This window comes from Rhinatrema bivittatum, chromosome 1, assembly GCF_901001135.1.
Source record: "Rhinatrema bivittatum chromosome 1, aRhiBiv1.1, whole genome shotgun sequence".
In the NCBI taxonomy this organism is placed as follows: domain Eukaryota; kingdom Metazoa; phylum Chordata; class Amphibia; order Gymnophiona; family Rhinatrematidae; genus Rhinatrema; species Rhinatrema bivittatum.
Window position 1 is genome coordinate 382499967 of NC_042615.1, and position 26189 is coordinate 382526155.

General features: G+C 44.9%; 1 protein-coding gene across 1 annotated transcript in view; it reads right to left on the bottom strand.

Annotated features, from left to right (window-relative positions):
• Positions 1-22846, bottom strand: part of SPINK2 (serine peptidase inhibitor, Kazal type 2) — a 36362-nt gene extending 13516 nt beyond the window's left edge. Inside the window, exons 1-2 of the mRNA XM_029585333.1 lie at positions 22785-22846; positions 13948-13985 (exon numbers count right to left, since the gene is read on the bottom strand). Coding sequence (XP_029441193.1) covers positions 13948-13985; positions 22785-22827 — 81 coding nt within the window. The 5' untranslated portion in view covers positions 22828-22846. The remainder of the gene's footprint in view (positions 1-13947; positions 13986-22784) is intronic.
• Positions 22847-26189: the final 3343 nt, after the last annotated feature.

Here is a 26189-nt window from a genome sequence, read left to right on the forward strand (position 1 = left end):
GGCAGTTACTACCCTTAACAGAAACATGGGGGTAACCTGCTCAGAGCGGCAGTTACTACCTTGGGAAGCTTGCTGGGCAGACTAGATGGACCTTTTTGGTCTTTTTCTGCCATCATTACTATGTTACAATGTTACTATGTAAGAGGGCTGGACACTTTAGATAGTACATAGAACTGAAAGTTTTCTTGGTGAGACCCAATATGTATTGTAATGGACAAGGAAGCAGTGGTCAAATGACCAGGTAGGGGTTCTCTGTAGCTGGACGAAATGATACAGGGGATGGTTAAGCTGGTAGTAGGGCAATCACATTGATGTGCAGGAACTCTTGGATAAAGTTGCTCCCGGCTCCAATCTACTAAGGCTTTGGTCTGAACTGAGTGTTTTCCATAGGTGAGTAACACTGGTATCATTAGTTGTGGAGAAGAAGCAGGTTGGTGCAAAGGCTACCTTCCCACTAAGGCTTCTATTTACAGAGTTTTCTGGTCTCACAGGACACCAACAGACAAAATGGTCTTGTGTAGCACAGTAGAGGCAGAGGTTTTACAATCTTTGCCTTTGTTTCTCATCAAAGGATAGTTGGATTATTACCAAATTGCATGGTTTCTTTGAAGGTGGTCACCTTTGGTGGTTCTAAGATGGATTGTGAGGAATATGGAAGTCTGGGAACCACAGGAGCGATCGCTGGGAGCTCTTTTTTTCACACGCTTGTACCTGGAATCTTAAGGCTATATGAGTAGCCAGGGCAATAAGTGCTCCGAGGGATGGAGGACAATCCCAAGCCACTAATTCATCTTTTATTCTCCCAGATAATCCTTGCCAGAAAATGGTGGTTTGGGTATCCTCACCCCCAACAGAGTTCAGAAGTTGGACACAAAATTCTACTGTGTACTCACCAACCGAGCGAGGGTCTTGATGAATACCAAGAATTTCTGTAGTAGCGGATGAGAGGCATCCGGAAGAGTCAAAGATCAAGTGAAACTGTTGTATGAAGTTATCCAAATTACTGAGAATTAGGTCGTCTTGTTCCCACAAGAGGGAAGCTCAGGCGAGAGCAGAGCCATCCAACAAGGAGAGAATATACTTAATCTTGACACGGTCCTTAAAAAAATGAGTCGGCTGTAATTCAGACTGCATCTTGCACACATTGAGGAATCTTCTGCACCCGTTAGGGTCGCCACTATACCTCAGAGGTGGCAGAAGTTGAATCAGGGATTCCAAGGTCCGGATGAGTGCTGGTGCAGGTTTCACCGGGACAGGTACTGGGACAGAAGCCAGATGTGGAGCTTGTAACATTTCTAGGCACTGAGACAAAGTCTGTAGTGAATCTGTTACTTGATTGAGTTGCTGCTGGGCCAGTTGCTTGAACTGGTGCAGGAGACCAATCAATTCTGTTTTTTGTTCCTGTATCTGGTGGGCCAAGGCAGCGACAGTTCATTGTGGGGATGGGTTCACCAAGCTCATGGCTTCAGCAATCTGTTGCGAATGAAGTGAACATGAGCCCCTCTTGCCCTGGCACAATTGACTCAACCTTGTGGGCAGGGCCTAAGATTTGCACCGATGGCAGGTGAGCAAGTCTTGGCATGGGCCAGACTTTGACAAGATCCAATGGTTTATACAATGACAAGGCTAAGGCTGGAGACTCGGAAAAGGCAAGGTTGATGGCTTGAGACAAGGCTCATGGCTTGCACAGTGCACGGCAGAAGACTGGAACAGGATGAAGACTGAAGCAGTGCTGAAGACTGGAATGGGCTGAAGATTGAGGTGGAGCTGAAGGTTGAAATAGAGCTGCAGGCTGAAGCGGAGATGAAGACTGGAACAGGCTGAAGACTGAGGCAGAACTGAAGACTGGAACAGGCTGAAGACTGAGGTGGATTTGAAGGCTGGAACAGGCTGAAGACTGAGGTGGATTTGAAGATTGGAACAAGCTGAAGACTGAGGTGGATTTGAAGGCTGGAACAGGCTGAAGACTGAGGTGGATTTGAAGATTGGAACAGGCTGAAGACTGATGCGGAGTTGAAGGCTGGAACAGGCTGAAGACCTAGTTGAAGGAGAAGACTGGAACAGGCTGAAGACTGTTGCGGAGCTGAAGGCTGGAACAGGCTGAAGACTGAGGTGAAGGTGAAGACTGGAACAGGCTGAAGACTGATGCAGAGCTGAAGCCTGGAACAGGCTGAAGACTGTTGTGGAGCTGAAGGCTGGAACAGGCTGAAGACTGAGGTGAAGGTAAAGATTGGAACAGGCTGGACTGATGTGGAGATGAGGACTGGAACAGGTTGAAGACTGAAGCAGAGCTGAAGACTTGAGCAAGACTGGATCTGGAACCAGGATGAGACAGAAACCAGGAGACCTTGCTGAGGCAAAGCTGAAGAGTAACAAGAGCCCTTTTATAGGGCAACCAGCAGTGATGTCACCCCAGGGTGCTGTGGGCTCTTTAAGAGAAGTGCCATCGTGCACATACCTAGGGAGTTGCCAAGCAGGAGTGGCAGTGGCAGCTGTGAGTCGATGGCATTTCCTTGCCACAAAGATGGCAGTGATGGCAGCGTCTAGGTAAGTGAAGTCACTTGCGAGCCTGTCCCACAAGCGGAAAGTGTAACATGAAGTAAAATCTAATCTAATCCCAAACTTCTTGTGCAGGCTTTTCCAGAAGTGGACTGTAAACTGTATGCCTTGGCACAGTTGTGGAGAAGGAGCCCATTTGGGTGGAAGATGTGCTGGATAAAGAGATTGGCCAATTCAGGTGCTGAAGGAATGCCAGGGACAGGCATGAAATGGGCCATCTTTGAAAAATGATCCACCACCACCCATATAGTGGTGTTGCCATTTGAGAGAGGAAGGTCAGTGACAAAGTCAGTTGCCAAATGTCTCCAGGGTTCCTTGGGGGCTGGCAGCAGCTGTAACATTCCCTAAGGTCAAGCCCAAGAGCTCTTATTCATGGCACATGTGGGGCAGAACTCTACATATTGCTTCATGTCGGTTTTCATTTGAGGCCACCAGTAATAACAGAAAATTAACTCCAGAATTCGAGTGATGCTGGGATGCCCCACCAAACGGGAGTCATGGGCCCACTGAAGAACTTTCTGCCATAGTCATTGAGGAACTATTTTATTTTATTTATTTATTTATTTGTACAATTTTTATATACCGTTGCACAGTAAAATTCCATCACTACTGTTTACATAATTAAATCATAAATACATAAAAATTACTAAAAGTATATCATTAAAATTACTTAATACAAACAATACAATATTCATAACCTAATTACAGTCTTCCCTAGTGGAACTGTCACCGCAGCAGCGACCATGATACTTGCGGGGCTGATGATATGCCATGGGGGTTCCAGGGAGCCTTCAGGATCAAAGGAACATGAGAGAGCATCCACCCTTTAGTTCTTCTCTGCAGGATATCACAGTGAATAGTTAAACTATTTGAAAAATAATGACCAGAGGGCTTGCCGTGCATCCAGTCTCTGTGCTTGTGTCAAGTGCTCCAGATTCTTGTAGTCCATGCAGATAGTCACAGGGTGTCTGGCCCTTTCCAACAGATGTCACCATTCTTCTAGGGCTAGCTTCACTGCAAGCAGTTCACACTCTCCAATAGAGTAATTCCTTTCTGTGGAAGTAAAATGTTTAGAGAAATAGGAGCAGGTCACGAGAGTTCCGTGATTCTTGTGCTATAGGAAGACAGCCCCCTACCCCGAGGGAAGAAGCATCTACCTCCAGTATGAATGAGTTGGAAAGGTCTGAGTGGTGCAGGCATGGGTCATAGGTGAATTCCTCTTTGAGATGCTGAAATGCTTAAATAGCACTATTGGACCACTTTTTGGTATCTGAGCCCTTTTTTAAGTGAGGGTGGTGAATGGTGCGGTGTAAAGTAGCCATGAATTAATTGCCTGTAATAATTTTCAAACCCAAGGAAGTGCTGCAGGGCTTTGAGGCCCACAGGCTGAGGCCACTCCAGGATGGCTTTTAGTTTCTCTAAGTCCATGAATAGGCCTTACCAGGAAATAATAGCCAAGGAACGGGAGTTCCTCCTGTTCAAAGATACATTTTTTTTAACCTCTGGAGAACTTGCTTCACATGATCTTGATGTTCTTGCAAAGATTATGAAAAGACTAGGATATCTTCCAGATATACCATCACATGAGAGTAGAGAAGAACCCAAAAAATCTCATTGACCATAAATTGAAAGACCGCAGGGGCATTGCATAACTTGAAGGGCATCACTAGGTATTCAAAAATCCATCCTTGATATTAAAAGCAGACTTCCATTCATCTCCCTCTTGAATATTAAAAAGAGTGTATGCTCCCTGAAGGTCAAGCTTGGTAAATATGTGCACCCCTCTGAGGTAGTTGAAGAGTTCGCTGATCAATGGGATAGGGTATCGATTCTTCTTGGAAACTGCATTGAGTCCATGGTAGTCAATGCAAGGGTGTAGTGAACTGTCTTTTTTTCTCACGAAAAGAAGACAGTCCCGGCCGGCAACGAACAATCTGTCCAGATTTTTCTTGATATAATCTGTTTCAGATGCTGATAGTGGATAGACTCTATCCATGGGTGGTACCTTCCCTGAAATTAAGTCAATGGGACAGTCATAGGGGCAATGTGTTGGCAGGACCTCCACCTGCTGTTTGCTAAAGATATTTGCATACTCTGTGTAGTGTGGTGGCAGATCTGGTAGATGACTGTTCAAGTGAGGAGCACCATAGGGAAGACCTTGGTGAGACATTGCTCATTGCAGCAGGAGCTCCATCTGGTGATCAGCATAGTACCTGTTGCGTCTGTCGGTCGCAGACGGCTGCGACCGCTCTGCCTCACCTCTCTTCTACCCTTTTCCTCCTCCCTGGGAAGGATGGCTGCCTCCGGTGCTGATTGCCGAAACCCTCGGCGTCTCCGACACAGCATGGGTGTCCCCGTCCGCCATGCTTCTTCCTGAGGCCTCCTAGGCACGTGCGCACACATCACCTATACTTTTGAATATGTTATGGCGAGAACCTTGGGGGCAACCCCACCGCATGAGTCAGTACCTCCAGGTATTTAAACCTCCACTCCACTCTAGCCCAACGAGTTAGCAAGGACTTCAGTTTTGCTACTCTGACTGCTTCTAAGCTGCTCCCTTGGATTCCTCACTACCCTCTGGGGTAACTCGCTCCTACGGAAGCTCTGGGTACCCACTCCTCAGGGGCCTCTCGCTTCTATCTGCCCTTCGGAGTTCAACTACCTAACCTAAGGACACCCGCTCCTTGGAGGTCCTATTCCTATCTACTTTCTTCCAGGATCCCTCGGCACTCCTAGGTACGCACTCCTCGAGGGCCTATCCTGCTCAGGGTATCCTGCACCTCGGACCTCGGGTCCCTCTCTCCATTCTTCTACCAAGGAAGTTACCAGCACTGCCACTCTGTGAGTATCACTATGCTCCAGCTCTCCTTATTCCATCCGTCAGGTTCGGCTTCTCCCACGTTGTGGAACACTACCCAACCAACCTTGCTACATCTGGTGAGACCATCATATATAGAGACTGTCTGAGCTTACTGTGATATCGCTGGCCTACAGTACTATCCCTTCCTTGAAGCAAGGTTCAACTTACATCAGCAGTACAATAAAGCTTTCTTTCCTCAGTGTCTGCTTACTAGAGTCTAGCCTATCGTTGTGGCTCCCACGCGGCCCCTCCCTGTGGGAGGAGTCATCGCCACTTCGACCAAGAGTCCACAATATGCCACAAACCCAACAGTACCCCAATCAATGTGGGGCTGGTGCAGCATGAACCAAGGTAAGCCTAAGATGACCGTGTTGACTGCTTTGAGCAGCACATATAAGCTGATCTGCTCTCCATGCAAGAGGCCTGGCTACATAGCAATTGGATTGGTGGCCGTCATGACTCGTCCAGGTAAGGGTGTGATGAGTGGCATGAGTGTGAGCCCTTATTGCTGTGGCATAGTTGACACAGCCTCGTAGGTGAACCTACAAAGCCTAAGCCAACAGCTAGTGAATGCACCCTGTAGCAGGACAGGCTGGAGCTGCCTCCCTCACAGATTGAGCCCTTGGGTTCTGGTGGCTGGCAGGGCTTAGGTGGGTCCCTAGTGCAGTCTTGAAAGCAAGAGTCTGAGGGAACACCGAGGTCAGGCAGGCAGCAGACTGAAGGAGTTGGAGACAGAACAAGGTCGTGGCAAGCAGCAGACAGGGGTGGTCTGGTCCAGGCAGAGATCAGGTCCAGGCGGCAGGCAATTGTAGTCAGGTCCAAGCAAGAGGCCAGGTCCAGATAGCAGGCAATCATGGCCAGGACCCTATAAGAGGTCAGAATCCGGAAATCAGGCCAAGGTTGGATGAAGACACACTGAAGACACTGGATGAGACAAATAGGACAAGGTAATGCTGGACAAGGTAAGGTTGAGCATGGAAGGCTGGACGAGGCAAGGCTGGGGAGCCGAGGCAAAGTGAGACAAGGCTGGACAAGGCAGGAATCATGAATGCAGGATAACAGGAGCCAGGAACTCGAAGCAACACACACTGTTATGGCAGAAGACCTGTTGCTGAGGCATTGAGGCAGTGTTCTGGGCAGCCTTATATATTGAAAATCTATGATGTCATCAAAGGGGGTTGTGGGAACTTTTCATACCATGGCCCTTTTAAGTACCAGTGACCAGGACTTGCCTGTGTGCCTATGGGGCCTCAGAAGGGAGCAAGCTAATGACGGCATGCTGGCGGCATCTGAGCTGCATCAGAGGCTGGGGCCTGCATGGTCATGACAGCATCAGAAGTAAGTGCAGCAGCTTGCAAGACTGACCCAAGAGCCACAAATCTTAATAAAGGGTTCTTCATGAGCAGATAAGATTGTGAGCGCCGTGTCCAACGAAATGGTCCATATTCCATAGTGATTGCCCAAGGACTTGTGAATGAAACTGCCTCCAGCGCCGGTATCAAGGAAGGCTTGTGTATCCACATGAGTGTCCCCAAATGAGAGACGTACTGGTGCTAGAATTTGTGAAGAGGTACATGGTTGACCTAGAGTGGCCTCTCCCACCAGACCTAGGTTCTGGAGTTTTCCAGCTTGGCCAGGCAGTGATTTGTGAAGTGCCTAGATGCGGCACAATATTGGCACAAGTTGAAGCGTCAGCGCATCTGTTTCTACTGAGGCTCCTTATGCACTGGTCCTGACTCAGGAGGTGACCTGGAAACCACCAGGAGCTGGAAATTAGGGGCAAGATGAATGGGATGATGAACTAGGCCCCTCTCTCTCGCCTATTCTTGAAATCGGAGGTCTAAGTGTGTGGTCAAACTGATTAGCCCCTCCAATTATCAAGCAGATCCCGGCCAGCCAGCTCATCTTTGATATGCTCTGAGACCATATCAAAGCCTGAAGATGGCTATTAAGCTATCACTGCCCCACTGGAGTTCAGATACCAGTGTACGAAAATGAGCCACGTATTCTTCAACAGGCTGGGAACCTTGTCTGATTGAAGAAGCTCAGTGGCCATGAAAGACGTGTGGCCTGGCTCATGAAAAATCATATGAAATTCTTGCAGGACGTTGTTCAAATCCCTTAGGAGTGGATCATCTCTCTCCCAGAGTGGTGAGCAGGGATAGATTGCAGGAAAATATGAGCTGGGGGATTTTTTCAAAACTGGCCCATGGAATATCTGTCGCCCTCATGTACTTTCCCTGCAACAATGTGTCAACAGTTCCCAAAAGCATGCCAAGTCAACACTGTAACCTGATAGAATTGAACCAAAATATCTCCAAAATAAACATCATCTTTCCTAAATAACTAAGAAGTTGAGGACATTCTAGACCAGTGGTGAGCAGAGCAACAGCCTATGTTCCATCCATGCAAAATGGTTGGGCCCCCTACACATCTGCTTATATCTCTTATAGAGATATATCCTGGATTCCCGGTCTGGTTCTTGAATCAGTTGCAAGTAATAACACTGCCAGCCAGTGTCAGACATACTCAGACATAAACAGATTTTTAGATTGCAGAAAGTTTATTGGCACATACACACTGACACATACAAAGACACGTACTCTTTCTCAGACACAGAAACACACCCACACACTGAGAGTGTGTGTGTGTGTGTGTGTATCACAGAGAAAAAGATACCCCCATACACATTCTCTCTCACAAAGTGTGCATGGGTGTGTGTTTCTCACTTTCTCTGACACAGACACACATGCACTCTGACATACTACTTTGGTACTGCTTAGCTTACACAGTGAGTGCCCACTGTGTCCAGCACTGCTGCATCATGGTGTAAAGTTCTTGCTTACTGCCAGCTTTTCCCCATTCTGCAGTAGCCCCCTCCCTTTCTCAATCCCATTCTCTAAGAGACTCACTGGTTCCAGGGCCAGCTGCTTCCCTCAGAGCTCAGTACAGTCACCTCAGACTAAAGCCTCCCCAACACTGCACAGATACTTCCTCCTGGCTTACCCCCTTCCTTCCTGTACCTGTAGCTTGCCTCCACTTCTCCGCAACCCTCCCACCACTCTAGTGCATTCCCATTGACTGCAGGCTACACAGTCTGTTACTTTTATGGTTCCCAGGCTGTGCACTGTCTACCAACTCCAGGGAAGATGGGGAGACGACAGAGAAGTGATCCATACTGTTCCCTGGGCTTATAAAAAGATAAAATTAAGCTCTGGTCAAGACTGGGGAAAGCCACTAACACAAAGCAGAACAGCTCCAAAAGGAATTCTGCTTTTTCTTGTGGAGCCAGTGGAGCCAGGGCTGGTTCAAGGTATCAAGTATCATAGGCAAACCTTACAGTCTTGCACACACTCCTAGCCCCACCCCTCCCACAAATAATTTAAAAATATGCATTTATAGTAACAGAAAATACATGAAAAAGAATATTCAGTGTTCTAAGGTAAAAATATCACTTATAATATGTGTATTATTTACATGTACCACTGTGGTACCATCCAGAAAACTGCAAAAAAAAAAAAAAAGACACCTGCAGCCATATGTTATTGGGACTATTGTAAAGCATGTTGGCTGTCAGAAAGCTTTAAATAAACTGAATTATAATTAATATAGTAAAGCTCCCATACAAAAACAGCACTAACTGTCAGCACTCAAACAGTAACAACCCTATCTACAAAATGGCAATACTGCAAATATTACACCAGGCTCTAAAATAACAATACACCTAATATTAGGAAAACCGAACAAGCCAAGTTTAAAAGCCTGACACAGAAACTGCATGCTAGCAAAATACCTCACACCTCAGTCACACATGTAGAATACAGACAGACCCTCACCAAATACAGAATAAAGAAACAATAACGTATAACTAGAAACATGCAGACAAAAACTAAATTGGAAACCATAACAAGACAGATTCCGTATGCAGTGCAACAATGGAAAAAAAAAAGAAACATCACCATTACTCTTTAAACATTATACAATAAAATCAAGATATATGCACCTTCAATCATAATAGTAAAACCATAATCATAAAAAGAATAAATATTTCAAAGCAGCTGATGAATAGAACATCCAGTGATTAAAAATGTTATGGCCGCCGGTCGTGGTGGTCCACGACCGGGGCCGGCTCCTTACCCAAGGCGACGGAATGCCTCATATGCTGCTGCGGTCATGGCTGCCGGCCGCGGTGGTCCGCAACCAGGGCCAGGTACGGGCAGGCCACCATGGTCCTCTTCTGGGGCTCCTGCGGGTGCAGGCAGCCCTCTCAGACGCTCCCTGCGTAGCCGCTGCCACTGCTGAGCCCGGCTGCATGGTTCCTGCTCGGCTGGGCTGACTCCTCCCACTTTAGATTGTTAGAGCCACGCGCACGGCTGAAGAATTGATTTAAAGGGGCCACAACAGGAAGTTGTCGTGGCTCCTTCCTGAAGACTCCTCCCTCAACTTGGGTATTTAAGACAAAGTCTGCTCCTCAGATCTTGCCTTGGTATTGCGGCACCTTGTTGGGTTTATTCCTGAGCTCCATGTTCCTGGTTTTGTTTTGCTCTTCATCCTGCTTCTGCTCCTCCTTCCCGTTGGATTGATTCTTGGCTTTGACGTTCGGACCGGTTTTGTGCTTCTCTTGGCTTTATCCTGGAATGGCTTCTGACCCTTCTCCTGGTTTGCTCCTGGACTGGCTTCGGACCACTCTCCTGACTTGCTCCTGGACTGGCTTATGACCCTTCTCTTGAATTCGACCCTTGGACCGGCTCTTGACTATTCTTCGACTCCCACTCCTGGACTGACTACGACCTGCTGGAGGTGCCAGCCATCTGGAATCCACAACCTGCAGGAGGCGCCTACATCCAGACCAACCTTCAGTCTTCAGGGAGTCTCCTAAGTCCCAGCAGCCATGTCCCTATGGGCTCCTCCTGGGGGGATCACGAGCTTCTAGAGTGAAGTCTTCATTCAACGTCTGAATCATCAGGCCTTGCCCTCCGACTGTAGGGATCTAAGAGGATTGACTCCCTCTTGGGTAGCGCTAACTCTACCTCGGAACAGGGGTCCACCTTCTGATTCATAACAAAAACCAAAAAACATATAACATTGTTTTATATTATTTTCCAAACATCAATAAAATATTTCAAAATAACAGACACATCAAATAACACCCAACAATTAAAACTAAGGCTAAAAAAAATACCCTGCTTTCCATACCTGGGAACTTTAGACTCCAGTCACCCTGAGATTGTCATGGATTAGTTAGGCAGACATCAGCCAATGAACATCCAGTAATTAAAATGACACATTTTTTCTAACCTTTCTCAAATACCAAATATTTCAGACAGCAGACACATAAAATAATGCCCCAAACTTTAAAATAATCTCCAGCTTTCCATACTTGGGATTTTTTGATTTCCAGTCACCCACAGATTGTTGTGGATTGGGCAAGGAGGACCTCACAATCTTTATCCTTTCTCTCTCCTCAGACACACACACAAACACACACAGGCTGTCACACGCACAGGCTCTCTCTCACTCACATATATGCTGTCACATACACAGACTCTCTTTCTCTCACCCACCCACAAAATCTCTCTCATTTTCACATACACACAGACTCTCACAGACACATGCAGGCTGTCTTGCTCTCTCATACATAGTCTCTCACCCATCTGCAGGATCTCTTGCTCTCGTACATACAAGTCTCTTAGACATACGCAGGCTCTCTCGCTCTCTTACACACATGCAGGATCTCACACACACATGCAGGCTCTGTCACACACATAAAGGCTCACTCGCTCTCTCGTGCACACATGAAGACTCTCATACACATACATGCAGGCTGTCTCATACATACATGCAGGCACTCTCTCTCTCTCACACACACACACACGAGCATACTCACCTACAGCTTTCAGGCCTCCCCCTTTTTCTGGGCCTTGTATTTGCCGTTGTTGGATGGCAGCAGTGCACCTCACTGCTGGAAGAGAGGTGGAAGGAGGCCACTACTACTGCATAGCTCCTGCAAAGTTGGGGGGTTAGGGCATTTCTCCTGGATGCGGCAGGATGGGCTCTGCCCTGGCCCACATGGGTTTCTTCCAGCTGTTCAAAATTAAAGGGCTACTATCCTCACTCTGTATAACCATACACCTACATCAACATATGAGGATTGATATTCACTACTTAAAATGTAATCTATTTTCCTTGTTCTAACCCAGGGAATTGGTATCAGAATATCTGCTCAATCGTTTAGGCTCTTGCCCTATACAGGGCTACAACCACTTTCATGGTAACAATGGCATAAAAAATTTACTTCATTTACCAATTTCCATATAGTAACACTTTTATTTTATTAAACTATATTTTAAGTTATTTTATTTTATAATTTATGTTACTTATCTTTCCATGTTCGTTAAAACCACTCCACGCCGTTCCGTGAAAACTTCTCCACAACTTATCCCGAAACCTCAAAATTGCCTGCCTAAAAGGCAGTACTATCATCCAATATTTTGTGACTGTTAAAACTCCAACCTCTCTCAGGGAGGTTGGAGTTTTAACAGTAATAGATTACATTTTAAGTAGTGAATATCAATCCTCATATGTTGATGTACGTGTATGGCTTTCTTCCAGCTGTGGCAGGATGGGATTTGCTGCGGCCCACATGGCTTTCTTCCAGCTGCAGCAACATGGGCTCTGGTGTGGCCTTGCAGGCCTCTCTCTTGGCTGTCTTCCAGCCGTGGCAAGATGAGCTCTTCCTTGGCCCTGTATGTTTCTCTTCGGGCCGCAGCAGCCCCTCTTCTTTTCAGTCGGGAAAAAAAAAAACCACATGATGGGAGCAACTGGCCCACTGGGGGAAGTCCGATCCCCTGATAGGGCAATCTGCCCCTGGGGATGAGGCCAGGCTAGGGCAGAACCACCCAAAAAGGTCAAGATATATGTAATTTTGACACAATCAGAAGGGAAGAGCGGTGCTTGCAACAGAAATTGTATCCAGCATTGATTCAAAAAGCCTCTACACTTAGTGGGATCCCTCTCATACCTTTAGGCGAAAGCAAATGAAGCATTGAAGTAACAGGCCATACTGGAGGTGCCAGAGCAGGTGCCATGGGGGCTGGATGGGCAGCCATACCCTGAAGATAATTGGCCATCTTATTCAGTTGGTCTTACTGCTGTAGTAGCTAGTGAGCTAACCCAGCAATGTCAGAGGGCCCGGGATGAGTTCGCCGAGCTCATGGCATCAGCAAACTGTGATGAGCAGAGCAAGAGTAAGCCCTTAATGCTGTGGCAAAGTTGATGCAGCCTCATAAGCGAACCCACAAGACCTACATCGACAACTGGCAATTGTGCCCTAAAGCAGGACAGACTAGAGCTTCGCCTATACCAGCCACCTCCCCCAAAGGTTGAGCCTTTGCAATCTGGCAGCCAGCAGGACTTAGGTGAGTCTCAAGGGTGGTAGAGAGAGCAAGAGTCCAAGGGCATGCCAGGTTCAGAACAGGCAGCAGACTGGAGATACCGGAGACAGACCAAGGTTTGTTTTTAGGCAAAGCTGGATGAGGCAGGCTGGGCAAGACGAGGCTGGGCGAGGCAAGGCTAGATGACAGGACTTAGAAGCAAGGAGCCAGGAATGCAGGAATAATCAAGGATACAGGAACAACACGCACTGCTTTCAGGAATGAGACCTCTTGCTGAAGCACTGATGGAAGATCCTGGAGATCCTTATATAGGGAAAGCAGCTGATGTCATCAAAGGGCACTGCGGGGACTTTTCCCACCATGGGCCCTTTAAAGCTTGGTGCGTTCCATGTATGCATGCGTAGAGAGACCCATGGAGGAGCAGGAAGCCGACAGCGTTTGAGCTTTGCAAGCTGCTCTATGTGGCACACATCCACCAGCAGTGTCCCCGTGCGAAGAGACCTGGCATTGCTCAGAGTGAGTGTGATGACTCAACGGGCGCCTCCCTTGAGCCTCCAAATATAACAGTTTGTTAATACATTATCAAAAAATTGAGATAGTGCCCACAAAGCTACAATTTACATCCATGAATCTTTACAATAAAGGTATATGTAAAGGGATGTCTGTAAGCTGGGAACTTTTAAGTCCTAATATATGACCAAAATTGGTCTGAAATTGGACAACCCGGGCTACTCAATCATTCATCCTAAGTGTGTGCAATGTCCCATGAACACTCAGAACCAACTCAATTCTCTTTCAATTTTCTTTTGTAAATACAAACAATATACTGCATCAGTACTTATGCAAGACAGAGAGCATGGGCAGTATCTCCATTTTTTGATTTGTCACATTAGATAGTGGTTGACACTCTCTATAGTGGTTGATTGGTTACATTATGACATATTAGTCCCGTGCAGCAGGATGGCATATGCCACTTTGCTACTTCTGCAAGACATGGGCTGTGATTGGCTTCATGATATTAGGAAGCAGCTGCATGAAAAATCTCAATGCTGAGCAAAAGTAGAGCATCCTCACTTTCTGTCTGTTATCTCCTGAAAACACAGAACAGCTAATGACATATTCATCCTTACTTACAGTTATTTCGCCTTTAGTTCTGGGGACAAAGAACATTCCTAGAAATCAAAGATTAGAGAGAGAGATAATATTGATATCTCACTACAGCACTTTAAAATATAGCAAAGACTAAAGATTATCTCTAAAGTTTCTGCCACAGCAATTTCAACACACCAATACATATTTGGATTTAAAATTGTACAACTGAATTTATTGTCGTACGTTCAGAGCCAGTCTTCGGGTAAGGTAAGCTGGGAGATTGCGCATGGCACCATGAGATGAGGGTCACCTCAGCACTGCCAGCATTCCCCATTGAGTTAGTCAGCCAGCAGGCCAGGCAGCAGTGTTTGTCATAGGCTCTTAGACAGGTAGGCCGGGTTTGCCTATATGCCATTCCCACCATGCATACAGCTAGCAGAAGCAGCACTGTGTAATAGCACATTGATGTCATCTACCATGCTAGGCTACTCTTGCAGTATGAGCTAGGAGATTAATGGGATCTTGCAGCTCAAAACGAGAGACAAGCCCCATGCAGCAGAGGAAGCTGATGCACTATTATGTGCCACCTCTGGCAACTGTGGAGATGGGTCCAAAGAAGAGCTAGGGATACAGCTATGGGGGAAGGGGGGAGAGGGGATGAAAGTATCAGGAATCAGGAGCACAAAGCAGGAGATCTACACCATATGGGAACAGGGAGAGGGAGACCAACCTAGGAAGGCGTGGAGAGGGAGACTGTAAATGGGGTGGGAGAGGGCATGACTTGGGAGAGAGGATCAAGGATGGAGGATTAGGACCCTGGATGGAAAGGGAGAGAGGACAGGGACTGGTGGAACAGAGAGGTTGAGAGGACTGCATTTGGATAAGGGGAAGATTGAGTGTATACAGGAGATCGAACTGGGGCAGACCAAATCTGGAGAGAAAGGTGAGTGGGCACAGAGAGGACATGAGGATGCAGGAAGTTGTAGAGGGGATAAGAGATGAAGAGGGTGAAGAGGGATAGAAGAAAGGGCTGGAATCAGGGGAGAGGGTGAATGATGGGGAAGCTTTAGTTGGGAGCTTCAGGTGAGGGAATAAGAGGCAGAAGAATGTAGAAGAATGCAGAAGAATGGAGAAGAATCCAGAATCCAGAATGCAGAAGAATGTAGAAGAATCTAGCAGTTTACACTGGGTTTTGGAGCTGCTTGCATGCCTTTTGCAGTTTCTGGGGTTGCTGTTGTTATCCGGCAACCCCAAAAACAGCAAAAGGCATGCAAGCAGCCCAAAAACCCAGTGTAAACTGCTAGATTCTTCTACATTCTTCTGCATTCTTTTGCCTCTTATTCCCTCACCTGAAGCACCCAACTAAAGTTCCTTCCCCATCATTCACATGCAAAAGGCATGCAAGCAGCCCCAAAACCCAGGCAGTAGAGGAGGACCGGAAGGCTCATCTGCATACTGCTCCCAGCATCCCCCGGGAGAGGAGTCCAGAGGTCACCGCAAGTGATCCAGGGATTGACTTCCACAGCCCCAGCTTCCAGAGGCCCCGTCCCCTTTGCAGTAGAGGAGGACCGGAAGCGCATGCCTCATGGCACGTGAATCTCAAATCCTTCCATTAACCAAGTGAAGATTCATTTAACGGTGGTTAAAGAGTATTAGTAAGTATAGATTTCAGAAATTTTTGGGCTTGTAAAAGTTTGGTGAAAGGTGAAATTAAGGGATATATTCTGTAGAGTTTTTGTGTGTCTGAGGTAATAAGCAAGCCAGAGATAGTTAATTCTAGTGTCTGTCTTTCCCACCCACACAACCCTTGATTTTTTAGGCACGAGACACTTTCTCATTAAAAATCAATCAGGGTCTTATCTAAATCATACTATTGAATCAGCCCTTATTGAAAGTTTAATCATCCCCTTGTAGAACACTAGCTGATTAATTAATAAATTCACCTGTAAATTTAAAGTACTCTCATTCCAACTCCCTTAGTATCCTAAACTTAACTAGGAACTCAATAAAACTAAGATGAAGGCAGCAGTCCAGCAGCAAGAGGGGGTCTTTCCAGTCTTTTGCATTGAGTGTCACATGTATGATTTTTTACCCGCCGGTGAGAGATTGTATGTGTGCACTCGGTGCAAAGAGCTCCTGGCTCTCAGGGAACAAGTCTGATCACTGGAGGCTAGAGTAGCAGACGTGGAGGAGCTGAGGGAGACAGAGAGGTACATTGATGAGACCTTCAGGGACATATTAGCCAAGTCCCAAATCCAGTCTGGCAGCCCCAGTGCTGGCTTGGATCAGAAAGGTCTCCCAGTAGGAGAACATCACCCTGGTGTAGCAGGAAGTGATCATGTAGCAAGGACCTGCTCTCCAGGTGATGTATTGTCCTCTCGCACTGAGGACAAGTCTCCCAGGGCTACTGCCCAGGAGGGAAGGGTTAGGCCAGCCATCATAGTTGGTGATTTGATTATTAGAAATGTAGATAGTAGGGTGGCTGGTGGATGTGAGGACCGCCTGGTAACTTGCCTGCCTGGTGCGAAGGTGGCAGACCTCATGCGTCACCTAGATAGGATTATAGACAGTGCTGGGGAGGAACCGGCTCTCGTGGTACATGTAGGCACCAACGACATAGGAAAATGTGGGAGAGAGGTTCTGGAAGCCAAAATTTAGGATTTTCGGTAGGAAGCTGAAATCCAGAACCTCCAGGGTGGCGTTCTCTGAAATGCTTCCTGTTCCACGTGCAGGTCCCCAGAGGAAGGCAGAGCTCCAGAGTTTCAATGCGTGGATGAGAAGACGGTGCAGGGAAGAGGGATTCAGCTTTGTAAGGAACTGGGAAAACATTTGGGGAAAGGGGAGACTTTTCCGAAAGGATGGGCTCCACCTTAACCAGAGTGGAACCAAGCTGCTGGCACTAACTTTCAAAAAGGAGATAGAGCAGCTTTTAAACTAGAACAAGGGGGAAAGCTGACAGTCACTCAGCAGTGCATGGTTTTGAGAAATGTATCCTTGAAGGATACTAATGAAACAGGAGAGTTGGGGCATCCCAACAGAGAGGTTCCATTAAAAGCAAACATAGTCCATATGCCTATATGTAAAAAATCACCAAAGCTAATGATTTCCGAATTATCCCAAACAACTGAAAAGCAGGTTTTTAAAACAAACAAAAAACACACTTTGAAATGTCTGTATGCCAATGCCAGAAGTCTAAGAAGTAAGATGGGTAGAGATGTGAATCGTGTCCTCGATCGTCTTAACGATCGATTTCAGCTGGGAGGGGGAGGGAATCGTATCGTCGCCGTTTGGGTGTTTAGAGTATCGTGAAAATCGTTAAAATCGTGAACCGGCACACTAAAACCCCCTAAAACCCACCGCCGACCCTTTAAATTAAATCCCCCACCCTCCCGAACCCCCCCAAATGCCTTAAATTACCTGGGGGTCCAGCGGCGGTCCGTAGCTAAATCGGGGGAAGGGGGAGGGCAGGAAAACCGGCACACTAAAACACCCTAAAACCCACCCCCGACCCTTTAAATTAAATCCCCCACCCTCCTGAACCCCCCCCCAAATGCCTTAAATTACCTGGGGGTCCAGCGGCGGTCCGGAACAGTCTCCTGCAATTGAATCGTGTTGTCTTCAGCCGGCGCCATTCTGCGCCGCCATTTTGCAAAATGGCGGCGCAAAATGGCGGTGGCCATAGACCAACACGATTCGACTGCAGGAGGTCGTTCCGGACCCCCGCTGGACTTTTGGCAAGTCTTGTGGGGGTCAGGAGGCCCCCCCAAGCTGGCCAAAAGTCCCTGGGGGTCCAGCGGGGGTCCGGGAGCGATTTCCTGCCGCGAATCGTTTTCCGTACGGAAAATGGCGCCGGCAGGAGATCGACTGCAGGAGGTCGTTCAGCCGGGGTCCGGAACCCCCGCTGAATGACCTCCTGCAGTCGATCTCCTGCCGGCGCCATTTTCCGTACGGAAAACGATTCGCGGCAGGAAATCGCTCCCGGACCCCCGCTGGATCCCCAGGGACTTTTGGCCAGCTTGGGGGGGCCTCCTGACCCCCACAAGACTTGCCAAAAGTCCAGCGGGGGTCCGGAATAACCTCCTTCAGTCGAATCGTGTTGGTCTATGGCTGCCGCCATTTTGCGCCGCCATTTTGCAAAATGGCGGCGCAGAATGGCGCCGGCTGAAGACAACACGATTCAATTGCAGGAGACCGTTCCGGACCGCCGCTGGACCCCCAGGTAATTTAAGGCATTTGGGGGGGGGGTTTGGGAGGGTGGGGGATTTAATTTAAAGGGTCGGGGGTGGGTTTTAGGGTGTTTTAGTGTGCCGGTTTTCCTGCCCTCCCCTTCCCCCGATTTACGATTTTTTGACGATAAATCGGGGGAATTGGTATTGTATCGTGGCCCTAACGATTTTTGACGATTTAAAATATATCGGACGATATTTTAAATCGTCAAAAAACGATTCACATCCCTAAAGATGGGAGAGTTAGAGTGTATAGCAGCAAATTATGAGATTGACATAATTGGCATCACAGAGACTTGGTGGAAGGAGGATAACCAATGGGACAGTGCTATATCAGGGTACAAATTATATCACAATGATAGGGAGGATCAATTTGTTGGGGGTGTGGTACTTTATGTCCGGGAGGGTATAGAGTCCAACAGAATAAAGATCATAAAAAATTAAATGCTCAGTAGAATCTATATGGGTAGAAATCCCATGTGCGTTGGGTAAGAGTATAGTGATAGGAGTATACTACCGTCCACCTGGACAAAATGGTCAGACAGATGATGAAATGCTAAGAGAAATCAGAGAAGCAAACCAATTTGGCAGTGCAATAATAATGGGAGATTTCAATTACCCCAATATTGACTGGGTAAATGTAACATCAGGACTTGCTAGAGACATAAAGTTCCTGGATGAAATAAATGATTGCTTCATGGAGCAATTTGTTCAGGAACCAACAAGAGAGGGAGCTAATTTAGATTTAATTCTTAGTGGAACGCAGGATTTGGTGAGAGAGGTAACGGTGGTGGGGCCACTTGGCAACAGTAATCATAATATGATCAAATTTAAACTAATAACTGGAAAGGGGACAATAAGTAAATCTGCAGCTCTAACACTAAACTTTCAAAAGGGAAACTTTGATAAAATGAGAAAAATATTTAGAAAAAAACTGAAAGGTGCAGTTGCAAAGGTTAAAGTGGACATTGTTTAAAAATACAATCCTAGAGGTGCAGTCCATATGTATTCCACACATTAAGAAAGGTGGAAGGAAGGCAAAACGATTACCGTCATGGTTAAAAGGTAGGTGAAAGGCTATTTTAGCCAAAAAAACATCCTTCAAAAATTGGAAGAAGGATCCATCTGAAGAAAATAGGATAAAACATAAGCATTCTCAAGTTAAGTGTAAAACATTGATAAGTCAGGCGAAGAGAGAATTTGAAATGAAGTTGGCCATAGAGGCAAAACTCGTAATAAAAACTTTTAAAAATATATCTAAAGCAAGAAACATGTGAGAGGGTCGGTTGGACCATTAGATGACCAAGGGGTTAAAGGGGCTCTTAGGGATGATAAGGCCATTGCAGAAAGACTAAATGAATTCTTTGCTTCTTTTTTTATAATTCTTTATTTATAGACTTTTTAACAATGTATTAAAAGAACATTCTTGTTCTAAATAGAAAGAAGAATATTATAAATCAAATATCCAATTTTTCAGCAATCTATTTAGCCTCTTCTTTTTTCAAGTAGTCCACAATAATTAAATGAATACTGATCTAATTATTAGAAATTATTAATGCAATTATAAAAATCCAATAATCAGTAATTATTGAAGCAGTGAATACAGCGGTTTACTATAGTATCAGGGTTGCCTAGATCATAATTAGAGGGGATGAACTAACTAATGTTTATACCGATGGTATTTTATCACTTAAAAATAAGGATAACTGAGTTGAAGTAAAAAAGACATATGATTCACTTTTGTATTTTACATAACATTTGCATGGATATCTTAATAGAAATGATCCTCCAATCTGATTAACTTTTGATCTTAACAGCAAAAATTGTTGTCTTCTTTGCTTCTGTGTTTACTAATGAATATGTTGGGGAGATACCAGCTCCGGAGATGGTTTTCAGGGGTGATGGATAAATCGGCATGATGTCTCCAACGAATGCCGGTATAGAAAAGTCTTAAATAAATAAATAAATAAATAAATAAGATGTAGTAGGCCAGATTGACAAACTAAAGAGTAGCAAATCACCTGGACCGGATGGGATGCATCCTAGGGTACTGAAGGAACTCAGAAATGAAATCTTCTGATCTATTAGTTAAAATTTGTAACCTATCATTAAAATTATCCATTGTACCTAAAGACTGGAGGGTGGCCAATGTAACCCCAATATTTTAAAAAGGCTCCAGGGGTGATCCGGGTAACTATAGACCAGTGAACCTGACTTCAGTTCCGGGAAAAATAGTGGAAACTATTCTCAAGATCAAAATTGTAGAGCATATAGAAAGACATGATTTAATGGAACACAGTCAACATAGATATACCCAAGGAAAGTCTTGCCTAACAAATCTGCTTCATTTTTTTGAAGGGGTTAATAAACATGTGGATAAAGGTGAACCGGTAGATGTAGTGTACTTGGATTTTCAAAAGGCGTTTGACAAAGTCCCTCATGAGAGGCTTCTACGAAAACTAAAAAGTCATGGGATAGGAGGCAATGTCCTTTCATGGATTACAAACAGGTTAAAACTCACCACCAATAAATACTCTACACAGCAGCTGTATATATTGGACTCCATATATATTTTGTACACTTGTATATAATTAACCTCCTCTATCTCTCTTTATTTTCCTCCACCCCAGTTCATCAGCCCCTGTTAATTGTAACTGCATCTCTTCATCACATTTATTTATGTTCTTGGTTGTATTCTTCGCACCCCTGTTTTTTATGTAAACCGACATGATGTGATCGATATCATGAATGCCGGTATAAAAAAAACCTTAAATAAATAAATAAATAAATAAATAAATAAATAAATAGACAGGAAACAGAGAGTAGGATTAAATGGTCAATTTTCTCAGTGGAAAAGGGTAAACAGTAGAGTGCCTCAGGGATCTGTACTTGGACCGGTGCTTTTCAATATATATATAAATGATCTGGAAAGGAATACGACGAGTGAGGTTCAAATTTGCGGATGATACAAAATTATTCAGAGTAGTTAAATCACAAGGGAACTGTGATACATTACAGGAAGACCTTGCAAGACTGGAAGATTAGGCATCCAAATAGCAGATGAAATTTAATGTGGACAAGTGCAAGGTGTTGCATATAGGGAAAAATAACCCTTGCTGTAGTTACACGATGTTAAGTTCCATATTAGGAGCTACCACCCAGGAAAAAGATCTAGGCATCATAGTGGATAATACTTTAAAATCGTCGGCTCAGTGTGATGCAGCAGTCAAAAAAGCAAACAGAATGTTAGGAATTATTAGTAAGGGAATGGTTAATAGAACGTAAAATGTCATAATGCCTCAATATCGCTCCATGGTGAGACCGCACCTTGAATACTGTGTACAGTTCTGGTCGCCGCATCTCAAAAAAGATATAGTTGCAATGGAGAAGGTACAGAGAAGGGCAACCAAAATGATAAAGGGGATGGAACAGCTTCCCTATGAGGAAAGGCTGAAGAGGTTAGGACTGTTCAGCTTGGAGAAGAGACGGCTGAGGGGGGATATGATAGAGGTCTTTAAGATCATGAGAGGTCTTGAACGAGTAGATGCGACTCGGTTATTTACACTTTTGAATTATAGAAGGACTAGGAGGCATTCCATGAAGTTAGCAAGTAGCACATTTAAGAATAATTGGAGAAAATTCTTTTTCACTCAATGCACAATAAAGCTCTGGAATTTGTTGCCAGAGGATGTGCTTTGTGCAGTTAGTGTAGCTGGGTTCAAAAAAGGTTTGGATAAGTTCTTGGAGGAGAAGTCCATTAACTGCTATTAATCAAGTTTACTTAGGGAATAGCCACTGCTATTGTGTCAGTAGCATGGGTTTTTCTTGGCGTTTGGGTACTTGCTAGGTTGTTGTGGCCTTGTTTGGCCTCTGTTGGAAACAGAATCCTGGCTTGATGGACCATTGGTCTGACCCAGCATGGCAATTTCTTATGTTCTTATTTTCTTATGTTCTTATGAATAACCAATCTATTGGCCATAGCCCCCAAGGCAAGGCAGGAGGAGGGGGTCTTAAAGGTGGGGGGCTAGTGTTATGGTTCAGCCTACTGTGCAGCCTCCCTTCCACCAGGGGTCTCAGCTCCCAGTCTGTGCCTTCCAGTGCCAAACTCCAGCTCCCAGTTGGTACCTGATTTCAGCTCCCAGCCTGGACACAGCTCCCATTCTGTGCCTGCTCCAGTCATGATGTTCTGCAAAAGATTAAGTCCTACTGGCCTTCAGAACCCAAGGGCTCAACCTGTGGGGAAGGGGGCTGGTTAGGCAGAAGATCAATGTCAGTCCTGCCCTGCAGCCCTGTGCCACTTCTGCAGGGGTGATTCCTAGCTTCAGCCTGCTGCTCTGGGACAGTGTGCTGCTCTCAACTAGAATACACTTTGCCACTTTCCAGCAACTGGAGATAACATATTATGTGGCAAGTGGCATAAATAACAAAAGCCTGAGGTGAAAAGGATTACATATATAATAAACTGCACCAAGAAAATTAACCCCACAGCACAAGTCACACTGCCCTGGGTGACCTGAACGTGAAACCCCAGAAAGTAACCTGACCATCACTGGCTGCTGCTCGGCAAGCTTCTGTTGACAAGGAAAAATGTCTACTGCACATTTTCTGTTGTTGTGTATGAAACCCACTTCCCTTTTTGTACTTGGTCCATACCTGCAGTAAGGATGAACAGAGCATAGATAAGTGGCAGCTTCATGTTTGGAGAAACTCCTGAGCAGTACTGTTCCTTTGTTCCCAATGTTCTGGAACTCATATTTCCTGAAATATTCTAAATGTTGGTATGCAACACACATTATGTCATAAGCATAGAACATCCCGTAGGGTTCAGTTACATCACTGAGCCTGCTTGTGCCTCAGAGGACCCTACAGCGCTAGTATGGAAGAAAATGTAAAATTCACTTGTCAAACATAGCTCACCCATCCCACTTTCTGTTATAGCCTCTCTTAAGTGAGGAGACCACATTTATTTTATTAATTTAAAATTTTTTATATTATGCTACTTCTAAAATTATTTAGAGAGTGGATTATATATGTTACATGTCCATAAATTGTTAAAATATACACAAAACCCCCTTTTGAAAACACAAATATTATAACATAACTAAAATAAGAAAATCAATAAATATACAGAGGTCCATATTCAAAAGCCATTTAGACAGATAATGTAATAGCTATCCATTTAAACGACTACTCAGCTATATTCAGCCCTTAATCTAGCTAAAAACTAGCTGGGTAACTAGATCCCTTTAAAAATTTACCCAGTTGTAAGTTGCGTGTCTTTGTTGAGTTTAAAAACATATAGCCAATTAACTTCTGGCGTTAACTGATTAACACTCACAGGATAAAACTGAACCCCTTCCCACCCAACTGGTTACATTTTTCTGGCTAATGTGTAAAGCACATAGATTTAGCTGGGTAAAAAATGGGAGGCACCAGAGATATTCTCAGAAGTGTTTTTGACTTATCTGATTAGCGCTAAATTTAAGCAGTTAACTACAGCTGCACAGAGAACAGTCCTAAATCTAACCAGCCAAATTTTGCCAGCTAAAGTTAGGGGAATTTTCAGTTAAAAGCCTAGTCAGTTTGGTTTAGTTGAAATTTTGGCTAATTATAAATGATTAACGTTAGGGTACTAGCTTTGCTGCTTAGCCGTTTTTAAAATTGATCTTTCTTCTTTTTTGTTTTGTCTTGTTTTCGGATCTGCACAGCAGTTCTCCAATCACTACCACAAATACAACCATGACCAAATCATTCAGAGTGCTCCAGTGATGCTGACATAAATGTAGTGTGTCCCCCGGTCACCACTTCCTCCTCTGGCAGGGACAGCCACAGCACCTCCTTCCCTATGGATAGGTTCTTGTATAAGAGATGCTCTTTGATGAATAAGAATGTCTCCTGCATCGACAAGCAAATAGTTCCTGTAGGTGTGAAATCTGCTCATCCCTGGTTGCTAACTGGACAGACCTCTCCATTTGGAATAAATAAAGCACAAGAAAGATATGTTAGTATGAGAAATAATTGCAATAATGAGTCAAGAAGGCAGAGGTCAAATGCTTTTTAACAATCAGAGAAAAGCAATAATTCTTTTATAGGGTTAGAATTCACGAATCCTATTGCCACTCTACAGTGGAAGGGAGCGAGTTTGTTGAGGTTTCAGAATCTAAGGACAATGTTTCATTCATTTTCAGCTTTGTCCTCTAGATGGCATCTCAACACAAGTCCATTGCAGAAACAATGCTGTTCTTCTCAGTGCAAGTTGCAAGGGAAATACAAGAAACAATACCAGCCAAATAAAATATCTATCATTCTGCTGGCAGGTGCACAAATCTTTGAGGTTTTCATTTCTGTTCAGCTTTGATTTATATTTAATTCTAAATAAAATATGAGTGAAAGCGTCTTCTCTTAATTCATAGCTATCATTCTGAAGCTCAGAAAATCAGGGTGCTACTGTGCTACTCCTGATCACAACTGCATGAAGACATCATTCAGCCATACATGCAAAACACAGACAACTGGTAAGAGGACACTGGGAGACAGATTTTTGAAAACAGAGGGCGTAGCCATAATCATGATGGACAACCTTTGCTCCAATAAAGCAGTAAAATGATAAGAAATGGTATAGATTTTAAGTAATCATATTGGCTGGAATACAGGAGGTTACTCTTCTTTTATCAGTTTAAATTCTCACAGTGTTCCAACCACTTATTTTCTTATTAATCTAATGATGAAAGCTTTAGTAGAAAAAAACCCTGAAAACATTTTTACCTTATAACAAAAATCCCCATTGGACTGAACATTCACTGTCTGCTAATCCCTGATTGGGTTAAGGGCTTTAGTTGTGCCTTTTGGCCCTCAGCTTCTTACAACTTGACTTTAGATAATCATGGGAACCTTTTTGCTTGTTCATTATTTGTGATCATGAATCCTACACCAGCTATGCACAGCCATAGAGCCGTTCATTTCAATCTGCAGTCATATCTAGGATCTTGGTTCTCCACTATGGTTTATACAAGACAGGGACTGCCTTGAGCCTATCATCACTCCAAAAGCAATAGGTAGCTGATCGGAGACACTGTCATTGGTCGTACATGCTCTCAAGGGTAATTGTTGGTTTAAAGAGAGAAGAAGTAGACGGGGACGAAGCATGAATGTGGTGCCCATTAATGTGTGAATTCTTATTGGTTCATTCATTGCTGAAATTAATTCATTGCAACATGCATGTCCACGTGCCATTATATTATCTGGGACCAGGTTAGTTGCAATCACCCAGACCAGCAGGTGGCGCTGTGAGGGATCTGCGTGGCCTACCACTGATAAATGTCTGCTTAAGGTTATTTTGGGACGGTGGGTTTATTTTTGGGGCAATGTGGAAATAAATGGCCACATTTTTTAGCAAAGGGCAGGATCTTCCTGCAGGCATGGGATGCAAGAACCACACTTGAGAGCTCTCAGGCTCAGGGGCTCTGATGCACCTTGTTCTGCGATGTTCCCACTGAAAGCCTGTTCCAGTACAGAGCAACACCAAGCTGCAGCTGGTTGTAGACTCCAAACCGCATGACTGTGCCACAGTTCACCTCTGACCCTGTTTTGAGGCTGCATACCCCAGGCTTGGGCCACCCACCATGAGTTATCTTCCAGGTACTGATGTGAACTGATTAGTTGGCAGAGCTGTGATAATATCAAGTGGACCTAATTTGTCTTATAATTCAGTTCTACCTGACAATCCGAAAGTCCATATTCAGAAAAGCACTTGAGTGCAAGTACTAGCAGTTATGAAAGCTTTATTGAGTCTTAGCCCAAACTTTTTTTCCCCCCATATTTTTATCTTTCTTTCTTATCAATATGATATGTAAGAGGAAGGATAATGTCCAGATTTACCCTTCTGGCCCTTCAGTACTGGTTTCTGGGCTGCTGAACACTTTTGCAGTTTCTACTGCTCAATATCTGTCCCGGAGGTATTGACAGGGCTTAATTTGGAGACAAAAAGGAAGTTGGAACTGTGGAGCTGGAATGGGGCCAGGGCCATATGTGAATGGTGTGAGGGACTGGGGCCAGGTG